Raw genomic sequence first — 25,000 nt, 5'->3', positions numbered from 1 at the left:
ACGGTGGTGTCGCTATGTTCGTGTGATCAACTGTCCCCCAGGCGTATTTGGCGGTATATTGCTTCTAGTGTTTTTCTTTGTGTTCTGCTTAGGTTCTCATTTAGAATGTTTGCTTAAGCAAGGTTTACACGCTACGATAAATTGTAGCGATTTATTGTAATGAAAAGGTTGTTGTTACAATTTGTCATTACGACGTGTAAAACCATTCAACTCCGATGACAAGATGTCTTGTCATTTGGTCAAATAAAACAAAAAATCATAATAAAACAACAAAATGTTTGATGATCAAACAGCACCAGAAAAATATGACGTCATATTTTTCTGGTGCTGTTTGATCATCAAACATTTTGTTGTTTTATTATGATTTTTTGTTTTATTTGACCAAATGACAAGACATCTTGTCATCGGAGTTGAATGGGTTAACAGGAGATCGTAGCGATTTAAAATCGCTACGATCTCCTGTTAATTACACGTCGTAATGACAAATTGTAACAACAACCTTTTCATTACAATAAATCGCTACAATTTATCGTAGCGTGTAAACCTTGCGTAAGGTATATGTCGTTTCTCGAGTATATGGTTCACCCAGGCATTCGTTCTGCGATGGTGGCGGACATCAGCTTTATATTCAATTAAACATTTGTCTAGTCCTCTGTAAGGTTCGCCATAGTGAACAAGGGTGCATTTTGAGTGGAAGATTTTGTACAGAATACTGTTGGGTACTATTGTGATGACCATGGACTTGAATTTCTTGATTAGGTCCCCGATGGTGATGGTGGCGGCTATCATGAGGAGATTTTCCTTCTTGACCTGGGGTTCTGGATTGCTTCTTTGATTCATTTTACTTTATGTAGAGCTCGGGCGATGATACCAGTCGGGAAGCAAACTATCGTAAGTGTAGTGATGTGATCTATTTCGTCTTGAAGGTATCTGATCTTTTCCTCATGCACCGTTCGTTGATCAACCTTATGTTGCGGACGGCAAGCTGACAGTCCTCCGTCCGCTAAAGACGGCCCCACGCTTTTCCTGCCCCGTACTGACAAAGGGAATGACGGTGATTTTTGCATTTAAGATTTCCACTGAACTGGTCAAGTCCGAATGATATTTTGCGCTGATCAAATAGGCCTGGTGTGCAGCCCAGTCCACCTCTTTGCTAGGTTGAGGTGTTCTTGCAACGGAGTCAGGTGACCAGGATAGGGGACACAAAGGCTAACTCAATGGCCGACTTGCTGTATCTTACCACGCCAAGACCCCTATGTCGTTGAGGGAAACCATATCAGTTGAGTTCTGATGTCAGGCAATTTCCGGTCAGGAGTCTTCTCAGATGTCGTCCCAGCGGCGGCGGCTGAAATCACCCCACCACTACCCAGTGTCGAGTCGGTTCGGGGCAGGAAAAGTTGTTTGTTGTTGTTGTCGTTCCCTAGGCTGTCTGTCCGAGCAGTCCCGTCTCCCCAAGGAATGCCACAGCCGAAACTGGGTTTTCCCACAAATCCTTTATAGAATGTATGTTGTGTTGTTTGCGTGCATAATGATTGTGTATAATGCAGTCTTCCATTATGTGTCGTATGGTATGGGGTGAAGTGTTACATCCTGGACAGCTGTTCACCAGCCCTGGCCACCGGCTCTACGCAGGGGTCAGGAAAAGTTGAATATAATGGTCTGAATCAAGCGGAAACCGCAGCGATACCGCATACTCAGGGGGGAAATGCGCAGTTGTGTGTGAACGCCTCCACCGATTTACATTGTAATTGATCCGCAACGATTCCAACTGCTAGTGTGAACAGGGCCTTGTTCCTGGATACGATGAGGGATGTATACTGCGTGGCCGATAAAAAGTCAGATATAAAGTCATAATTTTGGTTAGGGAAAAAGACTCATAGGTCCCTTTTACACTAGGCAACTAGTGACCGTCACTAGTTGCCTAGTGTGAAAGGCTCGGGCAACTGCAAGCAACCAGTGACTGTCACCGAGTTGTGGAATCCTTTCTCATCATCTCATTAGTCGAAAGAATCAAGGCATCAATGGAGGAGGCGCTTCTTCTGTTGGCTTTGCTGGTCAAGAAAAAGAGGCGGTCGGTGACGGCAACTGCCAGTGACGGTCACTTGTTACTGGAGCGGGTAACAGCCATAACCTGTTGCGCAATCGGGTAACCGCAGTGACGTAGTGTGAAAGGCTCAACTTAAAATAATGGTAGCCAACCAGTGACCGCCACTAGTTGCCTAGTGTGAAAGGGCCCATAGAAAAAAAGTCACCTAAATTATTTGATACATGTATGTATTTTATTACCTGTTTTGGTTTTTAACTTTAGATTATTTCCATAATCAGTCCAAAACATACACTTCTTATTCAGATGATCAAATGTATATATAGTGGGGCAGAATAACTTCGTCAGGCTTTCAATAGTCTTTTTAGATATAATTTGACCATTCAGATTAATAATTTGATTACTAATTTTAAATTCGAACGCGAACTCTGACGGTTGATTACAGTCATTTTTCATAACCGTTATCATCCTGGTATGGATTGCTCAATATGCCTCACCTTACGCCGTTCACCCTGGATTTGAACCGACAAACAATATGTGCTTTGTCGACCCAAATTATATTCTCTCTGTTGGTTATCCTTATATTAGAATTAGATTAATTTTTAAGTATTACTATTTTCTCCTTGGGGTCATGACGACGGGGCTCCTTGAAATATCTACATTAATATCCGCGAGTGAATTGCTGAATCCCAAATAGTGCAAATAAAGTATGCATACACAACAAATGAAAAAATGAATTACATACTACGTATTTATAAGTATTTCTAGCTATTATTCCATGTACAAAAAACCGCAGTCAAATTAATTCATACTAGATATCACACTTGTCCCGACCACACTCGAGTGAGTTCGTTTGATTAGAGACGACTTCGTTTACAGTCTTTTGTTTTTCGAATCTCCAAATGTCAAATCATCTTTGCGTCATATTATATTGAGAAGCTGAGCTGAAGGGCAAACTAAGAAAAGTTCAACCTAGAATGCGAATATTAGATGCATTGTTGCGATTGTAGACTTAGTGAAGTCGCCCTGCAGCTTTTGAAAATTACAACATTTGACTAGAGTCGTGAATGTGTGACCAAGTCTGAAATACCCATTCATACATGGTGAAAATGCCGAGTCTCCTTACTTTGCATCACCTGTCAATATCTTAATTAAAGAAAAACACAAAATGAATGACCAAAATCTTTCCTTTTTATATGTGATTTTTCATTCTTTTTTTCTTGTGAATCTTTTTATTATTAGTTTTTTCTTGTGATTTTTCTATTACTTTTTCCGTGTGTGTGTGTGTGTGTGTGATTTACCTTGGTCTTTGATGACGTGTTGGACTCGTGATCGACATCTATTTCCTTCCCGAAAGAGAGCTCAGAGCTCAGAGCTCGTATGGGTAATGCTTTGACCTTACACGCACACACACACCCAACTCCTCGCCCACGAGAGAGAGTGTGTGTACGTGTGTGTGTGTGTGATTCACCTTGGTCTTTGGATGACGTGTTGGACTCGTGATCGACAGCTATTTCTCCCCCGGAAGAGAGCTCAGAGCTCGTATGACCGATCTCTGGGTAATGCTTTGACTTTACACGCACACATACTCCCAACTCCCCGCCCACGAGTGTGTGTGTGTGTGTGTGTGTGTGTGTGTGTGTGTGTTTTAGCAACTTTCTATTATTTTTGTGAATTCTCTGTGAGTATTTTCCTGTAACTTTTACATGACATTTTACCTGATTTTTTTCCTGTCACTTTTTTCTGTGACATCATCATCATCATCGTCAGAATCCATGTATGAAGGAGAGCAATTCGAATGATTCTCTTTCCTTCTCTCACTTTCAGTCTCGTGTCCACCAGGTAGCAGGATGGAGTACGTACGAAACGGCCGGTCGTCCAGCAGCGTACCTTTCGACTCCGGTTGTTTGGAACTCGAATTTATGCTCTTGGGTCTATCCGGAGTGAAACATACCATCTTTTTCTACATTAAAGACGATGAGAACAAACGTATCAAGGTCAGAGTGAAGGAAAAGGCTAACATCCTGGAGGAAGTGAAAATGTGGTTTCCCAAGATTAAATGGAAATCCGCAAACGAAACGGAAGAGAAAAAGACCCTCAAGTTTGGGACGATCAAGAGAGCCCTCTTCCACCTGTCCGAGGACGTCTTCAACGTCACTCTCTGGAATGCAAGCGATGATGGTTCGCACAAGACTTGGAGCCACTCAAACCCGCCCGTCAAAATGCAGAGGGACCTCACCATCGAAGCCAGTGTCCCAAGTCGTAGTGGCCCCTGTTTGTTCCACTGGCTGTCCTGCCCTCCACCTCATACTTATCAGCCTCCTTCTTCTCCTTACACTCGTCCACCTTCTACTCCTCCTACTCCTTCTACTCCCTCTACTCCTCCTACTCCCTCTACTCCTTCTACTCCTCCTACTCCCTCTACTCCTCCTACTCCTTCTACACCTCATACTTGTCCTTCTACATCAACTGGTAAGTAACGAGTCCCATTACCATGGTCTTTTTTCCACTGTTGGGGTGGGGGTGGGGGAGGAGGGTAGATGGAATCGGAGGCGGTTGAGGGGACTCACGACCCACCCCACTATCCCGAGAGAAGTTAACGATAACAATAATAACGACAATGACAACGGCAATACTAATGACAACAATAATGATAGTAATAATAGTGATATATGATTATGATAATAATGATGACAGTGATAATGATGATGATAGTAATTATGATTATTATCATTGTAACATACATGAATTCAAAGCTAGGTGTCATAACTTGGGAGAGTTCCTTGTATACGAAAAATAGCTAAATGTAATTAGGTAAATCCACACGTTTGTCTAATGGAATTAAAAAGGGTATTTCAAGAGCACAGCTCTTATCCTGTATGGTACATTTAGGTAAAAAGAATGAACATAATATCAAGCACATATCAATACACACGCCTTCCTCTTTGCCAGCTAATATTACTTTTCTTTTCAGAACCTCAAGACGCTGACCCCTCGCCAACCTTCGGAGCATGCACGAGCAGTCCCTATTTTTACCTTGTGGTCGCTGGTCTCGTTGTTATATTTCTGATTCCGCTGGTGTTAATGTACATACAACTAAGGAGAAACATCGGATCCCAAAAGGCGAGGGATGAGAGCAACGAGGTTCAGAACAATGAGAATCAAGATTACTATGAAGAACTGGACTTGACTCAAATACATGTTGCCCCACCTCTGCATCAAAGGCAGAGGGGTGTCCCTGGGGAAGAGAACTCAGAGAGCAGAGATAGTATCAACTCAATCTACAATTACAGTCCCAATAAGTAAAGAGAAAATGAAGAGAAAAAAAATGAAGAAAGGGGAAAAAAGAAGGAAAAGACCTCCCAAACCTTGGCCAATCCCTTTCCATTTTTTTTTTTCCCAAAGATCAGCTAGTCAAAGCCCCAACCCATTTCTCCATTCTGTTGTGTTGCTTTTAGTAGTTCCCTGGATTATATCAAGTGTTTGCGGTTGTGTCATTGTTATATAAGAACATAAAAATGAGGGAGAATGCAAGAGGCCATAAGGCCGACACTACGCAGTTCTTTGTCCATTATCATCTCTCATCGCCGTTGACAAAGTTGTGTAACCTTCTCTTAAAACAACCAATAGCTCCAGCGCTCACTAACTACTAGATGGTTGCCAAGTCTCTCCCGTTTGTTAACCACTTCAGTGAAGGCAGATTTATTCTGGTAGGATCAGTTATTTTTAGTAAGAAACAGCATGTGGATGTATGTACTCTCGCATGTGTACAATAAACCATCTCTAAATCGAATAAATTGTCGGTGGGGTGGGGTCAATCCCTGCCGAGTGATCCGAATATCCGAATCGTCTGAAAATGTGAACTTGGTGCACGCGACTGGCCACACACACACGCGCGCGCACACACACAGACACACACACACACACCACACACACACTGTAACGTAATATTAGATATTGCGTCATATATGTAATTATTATTTCATAGAATTGTGTGTTCTTTGTATTATGTATAAATATGTTCATACTTCTTGTCTATGTATGTGTTGTTACAATGTAAGTAGTAATGCACGTCCAATGTATGTAATCTTACCTACGTGCGAAAATCATGTGCGCAATCTTGATGTAAGTTGAACAAACTGTCAAGCGAAGTAATCCTAAGTAGGTAGTTCAGAGCGCACATATTTGACACTTACTCAATAAGTAGATTGTTCAAGCGAGCCGAGTCTTAAAACTATCCAAGTTGATGTGTGACAAATTGCTTTCCCCCTCCCCTGCGCTCGCCCGCACCCTTCACCGGAAGTATCCCACTTCCGGTCCAATGTCATATAAGCTGTGAAAATCACTTCCACATTGTCATTTCTCGCAATTGCTCTGTTGATAACACCTCTCGCAGGTTGGACTCAGGAGACGATTCGTGTGAAGTGATCCCCTTTTTACCCTCTTTTGCCTCTATTACTTGTCTTATATACATTTGCATTGTATTATACTTGTATTTGTGCTTAGTACTTCTTTTGATACATATGTTCCTGACCTCTTTGTACTTAGCACCCTATTGTATACGTGTCTTGTGCTTCGTATTTGAACGATACTTTCCATATTCTTGTATTCATGTAACGGTCCCATTGACCCGACTGCCCATTCTCTTTTGTGTTTATTATTGCCTCTAGATATGCTTTCATGTTATTCATAATTTCGTTTACTAGTGTTACCGCTAGTTTAATATTCCTTTCCTGGAATCTTCTTTGTTACTTTTACTTCTAGTCTTACGAATTATCTAGGCCCTGACCAGATAATTCAGTCCTACAGTGACTTCTAGAAGTGAGCTGGTTCTTAAGCACCTATCCGTTACAAGTAACGTCTCTTCACATAACCAGCCCGTCCGTAACAAAACACACACACATACACACACACACGCCCTCAAAGGAAACATCTGCTTTCACTCATATATGATATTATAAAAACATATCTAGTAATGTATAATTATCTGAAATAAAGTACAGCATTAAAATGAATGAAAAACGAGTTTTTACTAACCATTGGGTAGCAGTGGAACCAGTACAGCGAGCGAGTTCTTACTCATCATGTACATACGTGTAAGTGTAGTACCCTCGATAGTGTATGGGACAGAGATTTGGACTTTAACGCCAATCATAGGAGGGCGAGGTAAAGGGAAATTGATAGCAAGATACATCTAACAAGAAATATATTATCAATAAGAAAAGTATAATGATTGTCAAAAGAAAAGTAAAAAAATGGGTATATAACATTTCCCATTTCTTGGAATTTTCTGCTATTCAAATGGACAACCAAAATTGATGTTCCTATTTACTTACCTGATAATAAACTATATTTGACAGTCTCATTGTACAACATAGTAGTCTTAAACATTATAATAATTATCATGAGATAGCATGTCCGTTCTTCATTACGTCAGGTCGGTATTTACTTCAGACAAATTTCAAAAGAAAATAATATCCTTCAATTCACTTCTGTTCCTAGATCATGGTATCATTCCATTACACTATATCCTTATATAACTATCGTCCAATCAGTTTTAAAATGCGAGAATCTGATCGGTAATGATAATAATAATAATAATAATAATAATAATAATAATAATAATGATAATAATGATAATAATAGTAATAATAGTAATAATAATAATAACAATAATAATAGTAGTAGTGACAATAATAATAATAGTAATAATAATAATAATAACAATAATAATAATAATAATAATAATGATAATAATAATAATGATAATGATAATAATAATAATAGTAATTATAATAATAATAATAATAATAATAATAATAATAATAATAAAAATAATAATAATAATAAAAATAATAATAATAAAAGTGTGAGATAAGCCAGTTGTTGCCTGTTGACGACAATGCGCTTGTAGCAGGATCAGAGGAGTGATTGAGAAAGTTTGTGACAGAGTTTGAGAGTGTGCGAAATAAGGAAGTTGATGATAAATTTGAGTAAACGTAAGGTGATGAGATGTGCAAAGTGGCAGCAGAGTGGAAGTGTGTATCAAGGAAGAGAGACTGGAGGAAGTGGATAGTTTTAGATTCTTGCAAGACCTTGATTGTGAGTATAACAGAATTGAGTGGCACTTGTTTATTGACTTTCAAAGTATATTTGATGGCAGTCCTACCAATGAATATTATTTCCCTCTATTCCTCTGTCTCATGCAGCTAATATGAAGCAAGCATACAAGAATATGAAGATTTGATTGCAAAAAACAAAACAAAAATAAAGTATGAGGAATTCAAATGGAATATCTGTGGCACTTTTACTTGGAGTGAGTGCAGATGGTCATAGTAAGTTTTGTTGCTTTCTTTGTAAGTGAGACACCCAGGGAAAAAAATCACTATCTAAAGAAAGTGTGGCCAAAGTGATAATTGGTTTCATGAGAGAAGAATGGCATTGGTACTCCAATTGTTAATCCCGAGAAAAATTATCTGCCTTTGTATATCAAGCTAACGTTGATGAAGAAGTTTGTCAAAAGTATGGATAAATCTGACGAAGGGTTCAAATACTTGAGAAATATATTTCCTACAGTAAGTGACGCCAAAAAAAAAAAAAAGTTACTTTTATAGGACTACAGACTAGGGAACTGTTGTAAGATCAAAAGTTCGATGAAGTGCTTGCCGATAATGAAAAGCTACATAGTTATCATTTACGAAAGTTTGCATACTAGACCTCACACACAAAAACCTGGGATACAAGATGATGAGGCTATAAACCCACTTCTCGGACTCTCACTTGGTGCAATCAGTCAATCAATTAGGACATTTGGAAACTCGCTACTAAGGAAAGTGGAGTCCTTCTTTGCTAGCTGATTACTGTTGAACATTTAGAAAAGACGTTCCAGAAGCCAAATATAGCCGGAAGGCTAATATCGCTACATTCAAAAGATCAATACATTAGTAACATTACCCTGATATATTAATTAAAGACATACATTTGTTACAACATTAAACTATAATATCACAAAAAAAGCACATGCGATAGACAAATTCTGAAGACGTATTTGAATTTCACATAATAAACACAATTAAATTCACCTATTTTAGTTTTTGGGATAAAAATATTTCTGTTGACAAGTGCAATTGGTTGTTTTAAAAGAAGATTAGATAATTTGATGGATAGGGATGAAAGGTGGTAATGGACATGGTACTGCCTAATGTAGGCCTTATGGTCTCTTGCAGTCTCCTCCATTCTTATGTTCTCATGTTTTTAACAGGACCAAATAAGACGTCAAGCCATACACGGAGGTAAATATCTTAAGCATCGCAACCCCTTCACCTCCTACCATGTCCTATGTTCCTGTTTCTTCATCATTCATAAAAATAATCACAAGCAAATAATCGACACGAGAACACTGAGTGCCAAAGTCTACTCCGGGTGGTAAGAAAGAAAAGGCCCTCGTTCGAGGAAGCAATGACTATAAGCTAGAAATATCTGTTTCTCGACTATACGGTACGACTAAAGGATGTGCAGCCCAAAGCCTGTAGGAAAAGTATATGTAGGAAATTTCTCACCCAACCAAAACCACAACTTTTAATGAAACCTGAATTCTTCCTTTTCTGATTCCCAAATATCAAATTTCCGCTGAGGTATCTATCCTTGGATTGGGAAGCGTTCGGCAGAGGAGATAGACAAGGAACTCACGGCTGGACCATATGGACCTAGGACAGACCATCACCCGCTTGCACGGGATCGGTTTCTGTGGAAGAAAAGGAGAAATCTGTAGGTAAACGAAATGACAGTCACGTATGAAAGGGGGCTATTGCCACCGAGCACTTTTGAGGGATGTTTATCAGGGCTTGCCTTGTGGCTCAGCAGGCATACGCGGACTTGCATCTATATTAACCAATCCAAAACAGGGAAAAGGTCGGAGACATAGTTATAGAGAAAGGCAGAAACGCGAAAAATATTAGTAAGTAAAGCGAAATGAGATGTAGTATGAAGGTCAAGTCAATTTTGGCAAGAGAAAGTTATCGTGTACGTGTCTGTGCATGTGAGAGTGAGTTTTAAGCAAGACGTTATAAAGAGGGCTCAAATAACCAAAATCAAGGCCCACACCGAGATATTTAAGATCATGTTCGGCTCAATCGAGGAGGCAGCTGCAAACCAGAATTGAGAGGAATACGTGGTAGTGCATTAATACTGCCGTTGCTAATCCTTCGACCCACAAAAAAACAAGTGCAAGACGATAACGACCAACTGCTCTGAATGCGCCGAAGCAAGCCACGATCACACGGCCTGCCAAGAGCCCCACGTGGATGCCTCGCATTCCAACACTGCATGCATGTCATAAAGGTGTTGCTATCATCACACAAAGGGATATTTTTCCTCCGACTGTTGCAGCAAATTTGTCGCCCGCAGCAGCATTCGGAAAGGAGTCTGATATATTGGAGGTAAGTCATTTTTCTCCAGCACAATATCAAATGACCTTATATGTATTTTTGTTGAGGAAACAAAAATAGTTTGCCATAGTGCTTTTACGGCGTTTTTTTTTTTTTTTTTTCCAAGATGGATGGCACCGCCAATTATTCAGGGGCTGGAGGAAAAACAGCCCAATGTGATAACCCTTTAATGCGGCAGCAGCAAGACAGTAGTCCCAGCTGATGGTTGCCTGCCTCGCAGAACGCCCCTTTTTTTCGCCTCGGTTACGTGGCACAACTCTGAACCTAGAAACAGTTCACCAACTCACACTCAATGGCAACTCACCTAAGCGCAACTGTAGATGTTCAATCTAAACAACATCCAATACCCGGGTTCTTTCACCCCAAAAAATGAAAACATCTAAACTCAACAACCTCCCAGATGTAAATCTAGATGAAAATCCAGATTCTTCTGCCATTCTCAACATCCATTTCTCCACCTCCTCCACCACCACCACCACCACTTCAAACTCCTCCCTTTCCCGTACCCCCGACCTCTTCCACCTTACCAGTCAACTAGGATCAGAACAGAATACACCATCCTCAGATACAACCCATATATATAATATATATACATATATATATATATATATATATGATGAAGGTGGAAAATGAAGTCACGGGTCTAGTTCCTCTGAAGAAGCATAGAGTGAAACCGGTCAGGAATAAACTCAAGAACTCGGAACTAGACCCGTGACTTCTTTTTCCACCTTCATCAACTTGTCGCAATGTACCAACACACATATATATATATATATATACATATATATATATATGAGGACATAGCGCAACACGAATGTAGCCTCCACCACACGGGACAAATCAAACAAGTCAGACACATTCTACGCTTCCACCCCACCAGACAACAAGAATTAGAACAGAATACACCGCTCTGGGATACAAGTCAGACATATACACGAGCACAATGCACAAAACGAATGTGGGACCCACCACATGAGATGATTCAGCCAAATGAGACATATTGTACTCAAATACTACACCACATAAGGAACCCTGATTTGGCAAAAACGAGTTGGCCCCGCATGAACCTTCCCCCCGCCGAGGCGCGGCGCCGACCCAGTGGTCTTATGGTGACCGGGAGGGAGGGAGGGAGGGAGGCAGGAAAACAAGACCCACCCCGTATAATTATCACAAATTCAAATGGCACAAAACACGACGACGACGACGCAGAAAAGGAAACGGTCCTATGTCAACATTAGATGATAACTCTGAACATATCCTCTAAGGAAAATCGTGATTTCGACCAAGTCTTTAAAGACATTGTAAGAAGAAACACAAGCAGACACACCTCACTCACCACCCTCCTCTCCCTTCGTCATTATCTTTGACTGCTCACGGCTGTTCTGACTAGGGCAAGGTACTCGGAAGGACAATTACCGCCAATGGACGGGCGCTCATGTGCGTAACCGGCAGGCACTTACTTCTCTCGGTCTGCAACAATAGCAGAGATTCAAAAGCCTCCTTAGTAACCATGCAGTAAGCGCTGAAACCACCAATTGTTTTAAGAAACGATTAGACAACTTTATGGATGGGGATGACAGGTGCTAATGGATACGGAGCTGCCTAGTGTAGGCCTTATGGTCTTTTGCAGTCTCCTTTATTTCTTATGTTCTTTCTTATGTTCAAATTTTTATGAAAAAAAAAATATATATATAGGTTGTATGAATTTTCATAGGGTTCTCTCCACCCCTTTACGAAACTAAATTCCAGTTTTCATGAGATGTCATAGAATTGCTTTGGCTTCTAAATAATGTCAAACCATACTATTCATGAGCATCCATATAACTGTTTTGGCTCCTGGAAAATGTCTAGAGTTATTGGCTTAAGCCCCCTATCAAGGAGTCATAGAATCATGCATGGAAGCTGAAATTTTGGGAATATATCAATTTTCACGGGGGCTGCACCCCCTTTTACTGCCCCTTACGAAAATGGAGGTCAAGATATATATACCTCATGCTCCTTATCCTTATGCCCAGAATCCTTATACCAGTTTTGATGAAAATCCATCGAATGGTTTTGGCTCTTGAAAAAAAAAATGTATTTGGGGCCAAGTCCCCCATTAGAGGTTCTTAAAATCCTTCAAAAAAGTTGAAGTTTTTGGAATCTTGCTTGATTGGTGTCTAATACATTTGGATCAAACTTCATTGCAATCGGAATATGTAAATGTTCATGGCTTTCCAGCCCCATCAAACAATGGCGGACTTTAGGCGTGTGGTAGGTCAGTGTCGCATGTATGTGCTAGATAGCACCTAATCAGTATGATCGAGTTGATTGCACTGATTTCAGACTTCATTCACAACCACAGCCTTTATTCCAACATACAATCAAAACTTTGCATGCATGCATGCAATCCTCACCAAGCACACACACACCCTTACCCAGCAGGATTAGTTAGTTCACCGTGGTGAGGTGCAGAGGCCATATCGTCCCTCAGGGGATAGGCTACCCCTGCAGTGGATCACTAAGGCTAAGCTACACACACACACATGTATATTTAATCTACCCACCGTGGCCTTTCCACTTTTTATCCACTAACCAAGGTGCTGATCATAGAAATTGATTACATGTAAATGCCTGTACATCTATAATTTATTGTCTCTAGTTCAACACTACTTACATCATAATTGTTTGTATGGCACTGGCATCTGCACGACTAACTCTTCTGCTGAAGGTGCCGTTTATACGTTTGTTCTGGTTGGTGCTATTTAGCCAACAGTCACCCTCAAGAAACATAAGGGTTAAATAGTCTCTCAACCTTTTTACTACTACTAACAACTGGTACGCTTTTTCTGGCTGCCACAAAGCAATTTTATTCAACCGAGGGAAAACCCAAGCAGCGAAAGGGTCCATGCCAATGATTCAATTCATCATTTGGCATCCGTACGGGAAAAGCCTGGACTTTCAATTCCTAGACAAAACTATTCTACGTAAACGGAGACTGGGACTACACAATAGAAATAGCTGCTGTCCTTAAACATATCAGAGCCTGAACGACTTCCTTTTCCATTCAAAATGGTGGCCTCAGATTCTACGGTTCCTGGAGAACCATCTTATCGAGCCAAAGGCAAAGATACCAGTCTGATGTTTATGTTCAGTCTGAAATTATCCTTATGTTGCTTTGGCTACAGTTCCTTAAGTATTTCACATTTAATCGAGGCAAGTTGCACACCGCTTCGTGCATAAGCATTACATTTCAAAGCCATGCACACGTTTTCAGGAATCTTCTAACACATGATACCTTACACACACCATATATCAAACATGAACAATAGGCTCAAACACCATTTGGGTAGTGGTACACACATCTTAAACAGCCATGGCTTTGAATTTACGATGACAATAGCGTTCATTAACGTAACATTTAGTTTCATTTTGACTGTTCATAAAAGCAACGACATTAAAGCTATGGCAATGGATAATCTCCCAAAAGAAGCTCTGAAGTGAACTACGCATCTCAAATTAATTTCCTTTTAAGATCGTGTTGCAACTTGGGTTCGTTTATCTTCAAAAGAACATGACAGTCACTAACAAGGGAGTAAAGCTGACAAACAGTCCTCTCCACTTTCTATCTATAAGTCGGAGTAGGACTGTTGGACTCAAATCAGGCTACTATTAAAACTATTCACTGCTCAAAAATCCAGTCTCTTTGTGAGCAAAATCCTTTCACTTTTAAAATAATCCCAACAAGTACATTTCAAACCTTTCAGAAAAAAATATTGTACAGCCTTGGCAGCGGTGGCGCCAGGAATTTTTAGTTGGGGAGGCTAAGGGGGGGCTGAGCAAATTTTTTGGGAGGCTAATAGTAATATGATAATACACATATATCATCCTCATTTCAGAAGGGGAGGGGGTTAATGGTTGGGCTAGCACTGATGGCTGACAAATCTTTAGCCCTGGCAATTAAAAATTTTCCACTTGATAAAATTATTTCAATGAGTGTTTTAAATTTTCAATTTGCTCATTTCAGTTGGTGGGGCTGGCCACTTTTTTGCCCCCCCCCCCTCTGGCGCCGCCACTAAGCCTTGGTTTCCTTTGTTTGCGTACTAATGTGGTGGGAGATACGAGCCATACCCATTGGGAATCAAGTGTGATGAAAGCACTTGAATGTAAGCAGCAGGGATAAGCATTTTCCAAGACTCGGAACTTTTCAGGTCTACCATGTTGCCTTTCACCAATGCACTATAATGCATTGACTATAGGTTATTTGAGTCCAATAGGACCGATGTATACACCACAACTTTTAAGAATACTTCAGACTTAAGTCACCTATGTGCCATTTCTTAATCCAAGACCAGCAATGCAATGTTAAGAGAAGCTCGAGTTTTAAACCAAAACCTCGAGCCAAGTTTGCCTCTACAAACCCACACGGACCCAAGAGGCGGAAAGAGTTTAACACTAGCAATAAAAAACAGGTCTTGATAATACCTGGGGGACCATGTTCTTGAACGATTCCATGATTCTCAAGCTCTTGGCCTCTTGATAATACGAGAAGACCCCAGTGATAATTACAACAGCCGTGAACACAACACCAAGGTACGTACAACTGAAAGCAAACTTGTTCCGTCAGTGGCTGAGGGAGAAAGGGAGCCATACTCCTCCGCTACCCAAGGGCAATCTTAGCAATAATACTGATCTCCGGCAGGCGGCGACTCTACTGCTATGGTGCAAGTCCTCCTGTGGTCTTTGCTACCCATTGCCAAGCTGGGGAAGCTAAGTCTTACAGATAGCACCACAGCAAAGAAAGGAGGCACAAGGAAGAGTGTGGCCAAAGGGAGGGTTGCTTGCTCCAGACCACTAAAGAGGTTGCATATCATCTAGGCATCTTGGATTATTGCAGCAGGCATCATCCGCATCTGTCAGAAATGCTTTGAGGGTAGAGAGCACGGAAAAAGTAAAAAAAATAAATAAAAGAAACAAGAGAGGGGGTGGGATCAAGCGCAGGGTATATCTTAACATTAGAGCAAGGCATGTTAGGTGTGTATTATGTACAGACTACTAAAATACGAAAACAGACAAACACTACCTGGTGCAAGTGGGGTTTTTTACGTGTTCGAATAACCACGGTGTTTTGGAGACCAGATCATGAGAAGCATTTGTAAATCTAATTCTTGACCTAATTGTGTTGCTGTGAAATAAAAAGAAGACTAGCACAAATTCTTACAAATGTTCTCGTCCAACACCTGGTCTGTCTGGTCCCGTGTTCAGATGTGTCCTTACCTCAACTTTGGTCGTACTTACTAACAACTTCCTATCCCTTGGTCTAACATGTACGTACTAAGAAGCCTCTTTACTCCAGCGTCTTACCATGACAGGATCTAACACATTCCTCTAACTTTCACTACAGTTCTGCCTTCTAGCCCATTACGGTTACCTGTGGCACCATGTTCTTAAACGATTCCATGATAGCCGAGGACTTTGCCTCCTGATAGTATGAGAAGACGCCGGTAATAATCACCACAGACGTCAACACAATTCCTAGGTACAGCTGAAAAACATGCCAGGTTGACGTACATGACCACCCACACAGGAAGAAACAAATAAACGAAAATTAAATTTCTAACAATTCTAGTCCTTCTAGTCTACAAATACTGAGCACAAAGGATGTCATGGGAACATTTCCCGCAACGAGATATATAGAAAAAAAAACAAATAAAAATAAATGTCTAGACAAAAACATGTACGCATATATTATGTACATATTTATCTGTACTTTATACGTCCATATATGACTACATATCTATCTACATCTATATATCTACTTATATACAGTACATGTATATATATTCTATAAATATACATATCTATGTTCACAGAGCGATCTAAAGTGTATACAGCCACGAGATCAGGAGCAAAGGCTGCTTGACGAGATCTTCGTTACGGCAGACTACAATCTACTTCCCCCACTTACAAAAATGCCCCGTACAGAAGCAAGCGATGCCTACTCCCTCAGGAAGTTAGCGATGTCGAGCCAAATTATCTTATGTACAACACGCACACATACGTACATTCACACATCTATCCGCACGTGTTTGGTTAACTGCAAAATGTACTGGCTGGGGCTACCACGTCGTTTTTGAAACGTTTAACCTCTGATACGATAATGTCCATTTAGACATCATGAGGCCTGCGTGGGTATACACCGGCATGGGCGTTTTGATTATAGTTACTTTAAAGTTATAGCCGAGTGACACCTGAATTCTATGAACTGGCTTGATCACGTTTTGCGTTTATTGTTACTCAAGAGTGAAAGAACTAGTAATACAACAGGGACTTTATATCTTATAACACAAGTGGTGTGATGCATAGTATATTAGGTATCCGATGCTCCACGCGAATATTTGACTCCTATTGATGAGGTTAAGCATTTCAACATAAAAAAGGGATTTGATTTATCACTGGAAGACATTGATATTCCCAAGGTTTTCCCGTGTACACATGCTGTGTGTGTGTGATTCACCCTGGTCTTTGGATCACGTGTTGGACTCGTGATCGACAGCTATTTCCCTCTTGGAAGAGAGGTCTGAGCTCATGACTGATCTATGGGTAATGCTGTGACCTTACACGCGCACACACACACCCAACTCCCTGCCCACGTAGTTTGAGTAACAACTCACAGCGCAGCGATACTGAAATAATTTTTGGCCCTGGGCGGGATTCGAATCCGGACCTCCGTAGTGGCAGCCGGGAACTCTAACCACTGCGCTACGAGATGTGTGTGCGTGTGTGTGTGTATGTGTGTGCGTGCGTGTTTGTGTATGTACGCGCAATTAATTGACATTTGCTCCACCTTGTTCACATACACAAAATTACAACCAATATTACAAGTGTATGCAACTAATACGCATAATCCTTAAATACCACTGAACCACACAAACACCCAATTTATAAACAAACTACTCGTATTGAACAAGCTTTTATTTCACGAAGGGGGCAGGAATTGAGAATCAAGCAACATGGGCAGTTAAATCAATTGTTAGCCAAGAAGTTGTGAAGTTAGTTAAGAAAGAATGGAGAACAAGTTAGGGAGGAGGAAATGCACATTATCTGCTTTCTCTGCACGTCATCCAATCCTGAAAGATTTAAGTCGTCAAGTTGAAAATTCGAATTTGATTAACATCAATTCAAACGTCAAAGACGTTAATATTAACATTGGGATTTTTTTTTTTTTTTTTTTTTATCTGCGGGTGGAAACTTTAAACTATCGATATTTTGTTCATATTTGGACAGTGATCATTTTTTATTATTTATATCTATCAACCCAATTTCAAGAGGTAAGAAAAATTTAAGCTAATATTTAAAGATTAAAAAAAAATGGTATTCAGAAGAATCTCAGGAATTTCATTCAAAATATTCATCAAGACAAACAGAAATGGCTTCTGCTGTGAAGACCTACATTGTCATTTGAAGGTTCTTCCTCGGATGTAGACTCGATGGAGTAAGCCACGAAGCAGAGGATGGCACCAATCCAGAGGAGGAGAGCAAAGCCTCCGAACAAGTTCTTTGCAAACTTCACCCATTCAGGTGTTTTCTTTGGCGGGGTCAAAAGCATTAGGTCCATCCCGCTCTATACGGCGTTGAGCTTCTGCAGCGGTCAAACCCTGTGAGGGACAATCTGGGTTACTTGGGTGGATGCACCAAGAGTAGGATTTTTGTGGAGCGTGAGTGGATGAAGTTTACAGTGTGAGTGGGTAGGGATAAGTAAAGGATTAAGGTCGGGGGGTGGGGGGGGGTGGAGCGTGGGAAGCAGATCGTATGCACCCCACACACAATGTACATTTCATACCATAATTACGGTCCATTAAAAATTTATAGGGATTAGGTTTAGTTTTACTTATTGTATCTATATATTTCATCTATTTTTCCCCGAGGGAAAAAAAAAGGTTTCTCCATCAAAAGCATATTTCAACATGCACTACTAAAATATTCTTTAGATATATTTAGATATGAACAGAAATAATTCTGAACTCTTGAAATTATTTGAAAAACAAAAAATCATATTCTTCCGTTCAGCATTAATTGGTAAATTTTGTTTAATTTCAAACAAACTCCTGAGCATTTGCTATTTACGTTAAGAATATTTTCTTACCGTATCTGGGTTGGCTTGAAGACGCTCTTGGTAGAGTTCCTCAAATGGAACTTTGTGCTCATCAAGTTCCAATTCTTGTTTGAGATCGTCTAAATCATGCTCTCCTCCCTTGTTCTTCTTCTTCTTAGATACCTTCTTCTTTGACTGGAAACGAGGCAGAAAAGAATTAGAACCGAATTCAAGTCTACACAAAACATTAACTCATGTAAAAAAAAAAAAAAAAAATACAACAAAATTATCTACTGTATCAGGTTCTGGATATTTCTAATTCATTCTATGATATTGGATTACTTTTATTTCCTATCCAGCCATAAAAATGACAACTTTGCTACAAGGCTACTCCAATGTATATCATTACAAACAACACTATAAAGAACGAGTGTCCACGTCTTCGTTATGATAGAATTCGAGAAAGGTTATAAATTCAATTAAAAGGCAACAGTAGAATACTTGGCAATTGATAAGACAAGACCCGTAGCCCAATTTCCATGCAGTCATGAACAAAAAGAAATAGTCGTGGAACATGCGTCAGAGATAGCCCTTTCGAACGTTCGGCAGACGACAGCCTGCTAGTTTTGCCTGCTGTGCTGACCCGAGCTTTTCGTCTACTTACAGATTTCAAGTCAAGATATTTTGTCATTCATAGAGTAATGTATCTTTGCTAACAAGCACTTTATACATAAACATAAGAGTTTTAGAATAAATATTCATATCATACATTCTTTATTATATTACTATAAGTAATATTCAAGCCAATAATATTATACAAGCTCATCATCTTATATATATAAGCATTGATAAATATTGGTTGGAAGTTTACATATTCATTAATGGCTGTTATTTGAAATCCCTTGATTAGTGTGAAGGCGGGGGGCATGAACTCACAATAACTGCATCTTTTATCATTTCAACATAAAAGTTTCGACAGTAGTCAATATAAAATATATTAAACAAGTCTGTTCTAACACATTCACCATTCTGATGATGATGATGATGATGCTGTGTCTGCTGCTGCTGCTGCTGCTGTGTCTGCTGTTGCTGTGTCTGCTGCTGCTACTGTGTCTGCTGCTGCTGCTGCTGAGCGATCTACTAACTTAGCTTAGCGCCGTTGTTTAATGAACATATCATTAACTTGCATACTTTTGAAACAAACCATAAAGAATTATATATCCTTTTAAAGCTTAAAAATGTACTTCACATATAAACTACTATAGTATTTATCATAATCAACACGGGTAAGCACATCAAAAGTATAAAAAAAAAACGAGTTCGAATCCTGAAAAAAAAGGAAATTCTAGTGAATCAGAGTGACCATTACACTTACAGTTACCATATGAAGAATTGATTATGTGGAGATCTTCTGGAAGCTATACATGATGATATACGGCAGCCAGCTTCTTAGGATCATCATGGAGAGACCATCATGGATGGATGGATGGATGGTTGGAGGGAGGGAGGGTAACTTGGAAAGCATGATGATTCAGAGCAGCAGCAGAATCCTTTCATCTTCACCATCACTCACTTCTTCATGGTCACGGTTAATCTCATGGTCTTCACTCGTACCTCAATATTATATATAATTATCATAGCTGAAGAAGAAACATCGATATAACTATCTCTGAGCCTGCCTCCTATCATTTTTCGCTCTACTTTTAGGCACAACAAGTACCGTCACTAGTTCTTTCTGCAATATTATAAGGCATGAAACATTTATTTATCAATAGAAACACATATTTTATCGTATTTCTACTTATAAACACTGAAAATATGGTAAAGTCACGCTCCCACTACGAGATAGCACACTAAACTACTGAGATCTCCAAACAACCACTGTAAAACAGCCACTGATTGGTTATTGTTTCACGAGGGCGGCGGGCGGGAATGATCAGCCAATGGAAGCTCTTGATGCATCACCTTTGGGCTTGTGCTATCGGACGAAACGCACTCGAAAACACCGGCAACTTTGAAATCTTCAAAAATGTTTGTTCCATTAATATCAAGATGAATGACTGCTTTATTGTGCACCGTAGTAATGTCACAAAAATTATTGTTAGAAAATAATCTGTAAGAGATTGACCATGGATTTGATCACGTGTTCGACTAGTGATCGACAGCCATTTCCTTCTCGAAAGTGACCTCAGAGCTCATATATGACCAATCTATGGGTAATGCTGTGACCTTACACGAATACACACGTACCAACTCCCCACCACGAGAGTTTGAGTAACTCCCCGCAGCGCAGCGATACTGTAATGGTTTCAGCCCTGGGCAGAATTCGAACCCGGACAGACGTAGTGGCAACCGGTAACTCTACCACTGAACCACGAGTCTTCTCTTTGTGTGTGTGTGTGTGTTGTATCGACGTCGTTTTAGCTCTTCCTGAACGAGTACATAAATGGATATCCTACAAATTATATGTAAGAATCTAGGTGACTGAGGAATGGTTTAGTCAAGTACCTGACAAAAATTTCACAGAAAATCGAAAGCAATCTATCAGTCATCAGATTAGATCAAATGCGCCAATCGGCGTCGCTTGTCGGTGAATCCGCAAAAGAAATATGCACCAATAAACAAATAAATAAAATAAATAAATGAAAAGCATAAATAAATACGTCAACAAATAAATAACATAGAGGTCACATCGTAGACACCAATACTTGTGGCAAAGTCCCCCTCCCCATCCTCCCTACCGCTCCCTCCCTCCCGCGACCGTTGGCTCTTCAGTGGTTAAACAACTGCTTCGATCTTTCGAAATGTACATTTGAACTGAGAACAGTGACGTCACACACATATCATCCATCACTACATGACAACTTAAATGACAACCGATAAATAAATGCATAAATAGATAATTAAATAACATCGGGCAACTAAAAAGTTACACAGCCGATAAAGAAATAATAAATCGGGCAAACTTAAATGTTGGTCGACTGCAACAAGTCTGACATCACAGATCAGACAAAAGGTTACAACTGCCGATCACGAGTCCAGCACGTGATCCAAGACCTGATATACTAATGAAATAACTCTTTTAGTGATGGGTTGGTAATACGTACCTTTCACTTTTATTATTCTAAAAATCGAATAACCCTTAAAATTATTGTCTTCATAGTGTCGGCATTTTTTTTTTGTAAGAAAATAATTTCCTAGAGAGGATAACGTTGTTACATACATACAGAAATCCTCTACGTGAAAAATTAAACACATTAGATATATAAATAATTAAGAATAAAGTAAATAGCTTCATAATAACAATACAATAGAATAAGAAAAAAAACAATCAAACGACAGGGCAGTGGCAACAACGAGTCGACTGCAAAACGACGCGACGCCATGATGCCAATGTAGGGCATCGCTTGAATATTCCTCCGCAAGCAAAGTCCAAGAACAATGCAGTGTTCTGGGTCCGCAGAGATAAGGTGGAGGGGAGTGGAGTATGTTAGGGATGGAATGGGTGGGAGTGGATTTTATGCCTTTGTTTTTGGGCTTCCTAAAAAAAAATCTAAATAGGATAATTGGAAATCAAGGATATAGACTATTTGAATCATACAAATTCGAGGCGAGATAGAATAAAGGGGTGAGTAGCAGACGGACGGGAACCCGCGAGCGTTGCTCCTCTCCCGTTGTACACTACAATTAGGTAAACTCACACGGCTTGATGGCGCAATGGTACCGTTCGTAACCGCTAATTCAGCGATCCCAGTTCGATTCTCGCCCAGGGCTGAAATCATTTCAGCATAGCTGTACTGCGAGCCGGTATTCAAACTCTCATGAGCAAAGAGATATATGTGTGCGTTTATGTTCACAGCCTTACCCATAGATCGGTCCATATACGAGTTTTGAGCTCTCTTCCGAGAGGGCAACAGTTGTCAATCACGAGTCCAACACGTGATCCTTTTGGATTACGAGTAAATATTCGTCTAGATATGCGTGTTACACGTTTTCGATTTTGCGCGCCGTAAAAGACTAGAAATGTATTCAAACCTACGCTATTTTTCAAATTGTACGCACGTGACGTTGCTGCAGTTTCGCCTCCCACGGACATGGTTTGTCGTCAAACTCTACGGGGAATCAACTCCACTATCTATTTGCGAGATAAAGTCATGCAACGGCCAAAGGAACGCGTAGATTAATGCCTCAACATATATATCTATGGGAGACCTATTCAGTCGCCTACTTAAACCTTTCTTATATATACAGTAGCTATATACATATATATACATATATATATATATATATATATATATATATATATATATATATATATATATATATATATATATATATATATATATATATACATATTATACTTATATAACTATCCCACTTGTGTACATAGTACCGAATGCGCTATCGTGGCGGGGGTGAGTCGAGTATAAATATAAGAAATTGTTCTCAATTTGTTTCCCTCTTGATAGCGCAGTGGGTTAAGTCACTGTACATTTGTCTCCGAATATGCTTTCATGGAGCTCCTTCTTAGTCTCGATCGTATTTGCAGGGAATTAAAATGGAAAAAGTTAATGTCGTTAAGATGAATATATACATACATACATATATATATATATATATATATATATATATAATATATATAATATATATGTATATAATATATATGTGTGTGTGTGTGTGTGTGTGTTTCACTTTGGTTTTTCGATCACGTGTTGGACTTGTGATCGACAGCTATTTTCCTCCCGGAAGAGAGCTCAGAGCTCGTATGACCGATCTATGGGTAATGATTTGACCTTACACGCACACACACACACCAAACTCCCCGCCCACGAATTGGAGTAACGACTCGAAGCGCAGCGATACTGAAATTATTTTCAGCCCTGGGCAGGATTCGAACCCGGACCGCCGTAGTGACAGTTTGGGACTCTACCAACTGCGCCACCGAGTCATGTGTGTGTGTGTGTGTGTGTGTGTGTGTGTGTGTGTGTGTGTGCGCGCGCGCGCACGCAGTTTTGAATTGCACTGAAAATTTCATCATAATAATCCCCTCCAGCGGACGGAAAATTCCCTTATTATAACGACATGACTTCTCAATTACAGCCAAAGGAATTATACATTTTATTTTTTTCCCCTGTTAATTAAAATCACTTGACACAAAATGTACAAAAACATGAATATCGAATATGAATATCTTGAAAGCACGGAGATTTTTGGTTCAGCCCAGGGCTGCTGCTGCCGTTTCGTACAATTTTGTACCAAAACGTACAGAAATGGTGGCATGTGGCAACTGCGCCAGAATCATTTTTCTGCATATTAACGGGACGATGTTCTAAACATTTGAAAACTCAAGCTGTTGTTGAAAAATCAAATAACTAGTTATCAAATAATAAATGGTACATGAAAATATATGACTTTTATTGGTAATTATGTTCCTTATAAAATATTGTACCCCCAAAAGAGACGATTTTACGGTGTAGGAAAAAAAAATCATACGCTAAAGTTTCAGCTTTCTTTTTCCCATAATAATAATATCAAAAAGAGTTTTTATATTTTACTGAATATTTTAGGGCATGAGGGTAACGCTGGAACTTCAGACCTGCAAACTCTACATTTCCCGCCCAAACTGTCCTCCGAGAAATATTAACTGATTAATACTGGCCACCTGCCCGCCTGCCCATCTCCCGGAACACGCGACTGACTGCACGCTAGCTAGCTATCATTATATTGCATCGCTGCCTATATGATCACTTTTTATTGGGTTATTTCTTTATAATAACAATAATAATGACAGAAAATAATCAAATATGGGTACTCACCAAGTAGACGTCTTTGACTTTACTCTTCCCAGTCTCCACAAAAAGCATTCATCCGTAAACAAAACCGGACAATATGATATTATCATCATATTCATCGAAAGGGTCGGCGGCCATGAGGCCCCAACCAACCAGCCTCTACTGTGGCTATACATAGGTTCACATTCTAATATTTCTGTATCAATGTCTTCTGTACCCGGCGTGACAAAGTTGTTTCATAAAGACGAATTCAACATGACTCAAAACAGGAAAAAAATAAATAAATAAATAAATAAATAACGCGCGACGGTCTTACACGCACGCCAGTTACAACAAAACTGAGACAAACTCGTTTAGTCCCCATAGACGCTGATTGGCTGACGTATAAAGTGGGCGGAGTCATGCAAGTCGAAATCCGTGATGAACGATACATTGAGACTGAACGTAATACATCGCTCAGACGCTCTCCGACACATCATGAAAGTAGCCGACCCGAACGTGACGCAATATTCTGTAACGTCATCGCATATTTTTTATAACTCTGTGAAATATGCCCACGGTATTTTTGTCACCTTTTGAAGAATAACAAAATAATAATAATAATAATAATCATTATTAGCTCTACTAGAAATGAAGTAGATAT

The 25,000-nt window shown here is 39.8% G+C and overlaps 2 protein-coding genes across 8 annotated transcripts in view; one reads left to right on the top strand and one right to left on the bottom strand.

The window, feature by feature from the left end:
• The window catches only part of LOC143031024 (uncharacterized), a 31,989-nt gene that overhangs the window by 1,153 nt on the left and 5,836 nt on the right, over window positions 1-25,000 (top strand). Inside the window, exons 2-3 of one of the 2 annotated variants that reach the window (XM_076194374.1) lie at window positions 3,872-4,516; window positions 5,019-7,787. In XM_076194374.1, coding sequence (XP_076050489.1) covers window positions 3,872-4,516; window positions 5,019-5,350 — 977 coding nt within the window. In that variant the 3' untranslated portion in view covers window positions 5,351-7,787. Of the gene's footprint in view, window positions 1-3,871; window positions 4,517-5,018; window positions 7,788-25,000 lie in introns of those variants that run through there. The other variant, XM_076194375.1, reaches the window with a different exon arrangement.
• Window positions 7,803-24,700, bottom strand: LOC143031026 (sodium/potassium-transporting ATPase subunit alpha-like). Of its 6 annotated transcripts, XM_076194382.1 has the most exons (6): window positions 24,382-24,698; window positions 19,941-22,106; window positions 19,591-19,714; window positions 18,617-18,760; window positions 17,924-18,128; window positions 7,804-9,788 (listed from the first exon to the last, which is right to left on the bottom strand). In XM_076194382.1, the coding sequence occupies exons 3-5, from the start codon at window positions 19,591-19,593 to the stop codon at window positions 18,048-18,050; spliced, it is 228 nt and encodes a 75-aa protein (XP_076050497.1). In that variant the 5' UTR covers window positions 19,594-19,714; window positions 19,941-22,106; window positions 24,382-24,698; the 3' UTR covers window positions 7,804-9,788; window positions 17,924-18,047. The 6 variants fall into 6 exon arrangements, with proteins under 6 accessions (XP_076050491.1, XP_076050497.1, XP_076050492.1 ...); XM_076194378.1 differs by lacking the exon at window positions 19,591-19,714 and having other exon boundaries at window positions 7,805-9,788; window positions 19,941-20,300; window positions 24,382-24,695; XM_076194380.1 differs by lacking the exon at window positions 19,591-19,714 and having other exon boundaries at window positions 7,805-9,788; window positions 19,941-20,205; window positions 24,382-24,695.

The sequence above is a fragment of the Oratosquilla oratoria genome, chromosome 12 (assembly GCF_046742065.1).
Source record: "Oratosquilla oratoria isolate Oo_2021 chromosome 12, ASM4674206v1, whole genome shotgun sequence".
NCBI classification, from domain to species: Eukaryota; Metazoa; Arthropoda; class Malacostraca; order Stomatopoda; family Squillidae; genus Oratosquilla; species Oratosquilla oratoria.
Note: the sequence above shows the minus strand (reverse complement) of the source record. Positions and strands in the feature narration are given on the sequence as shown.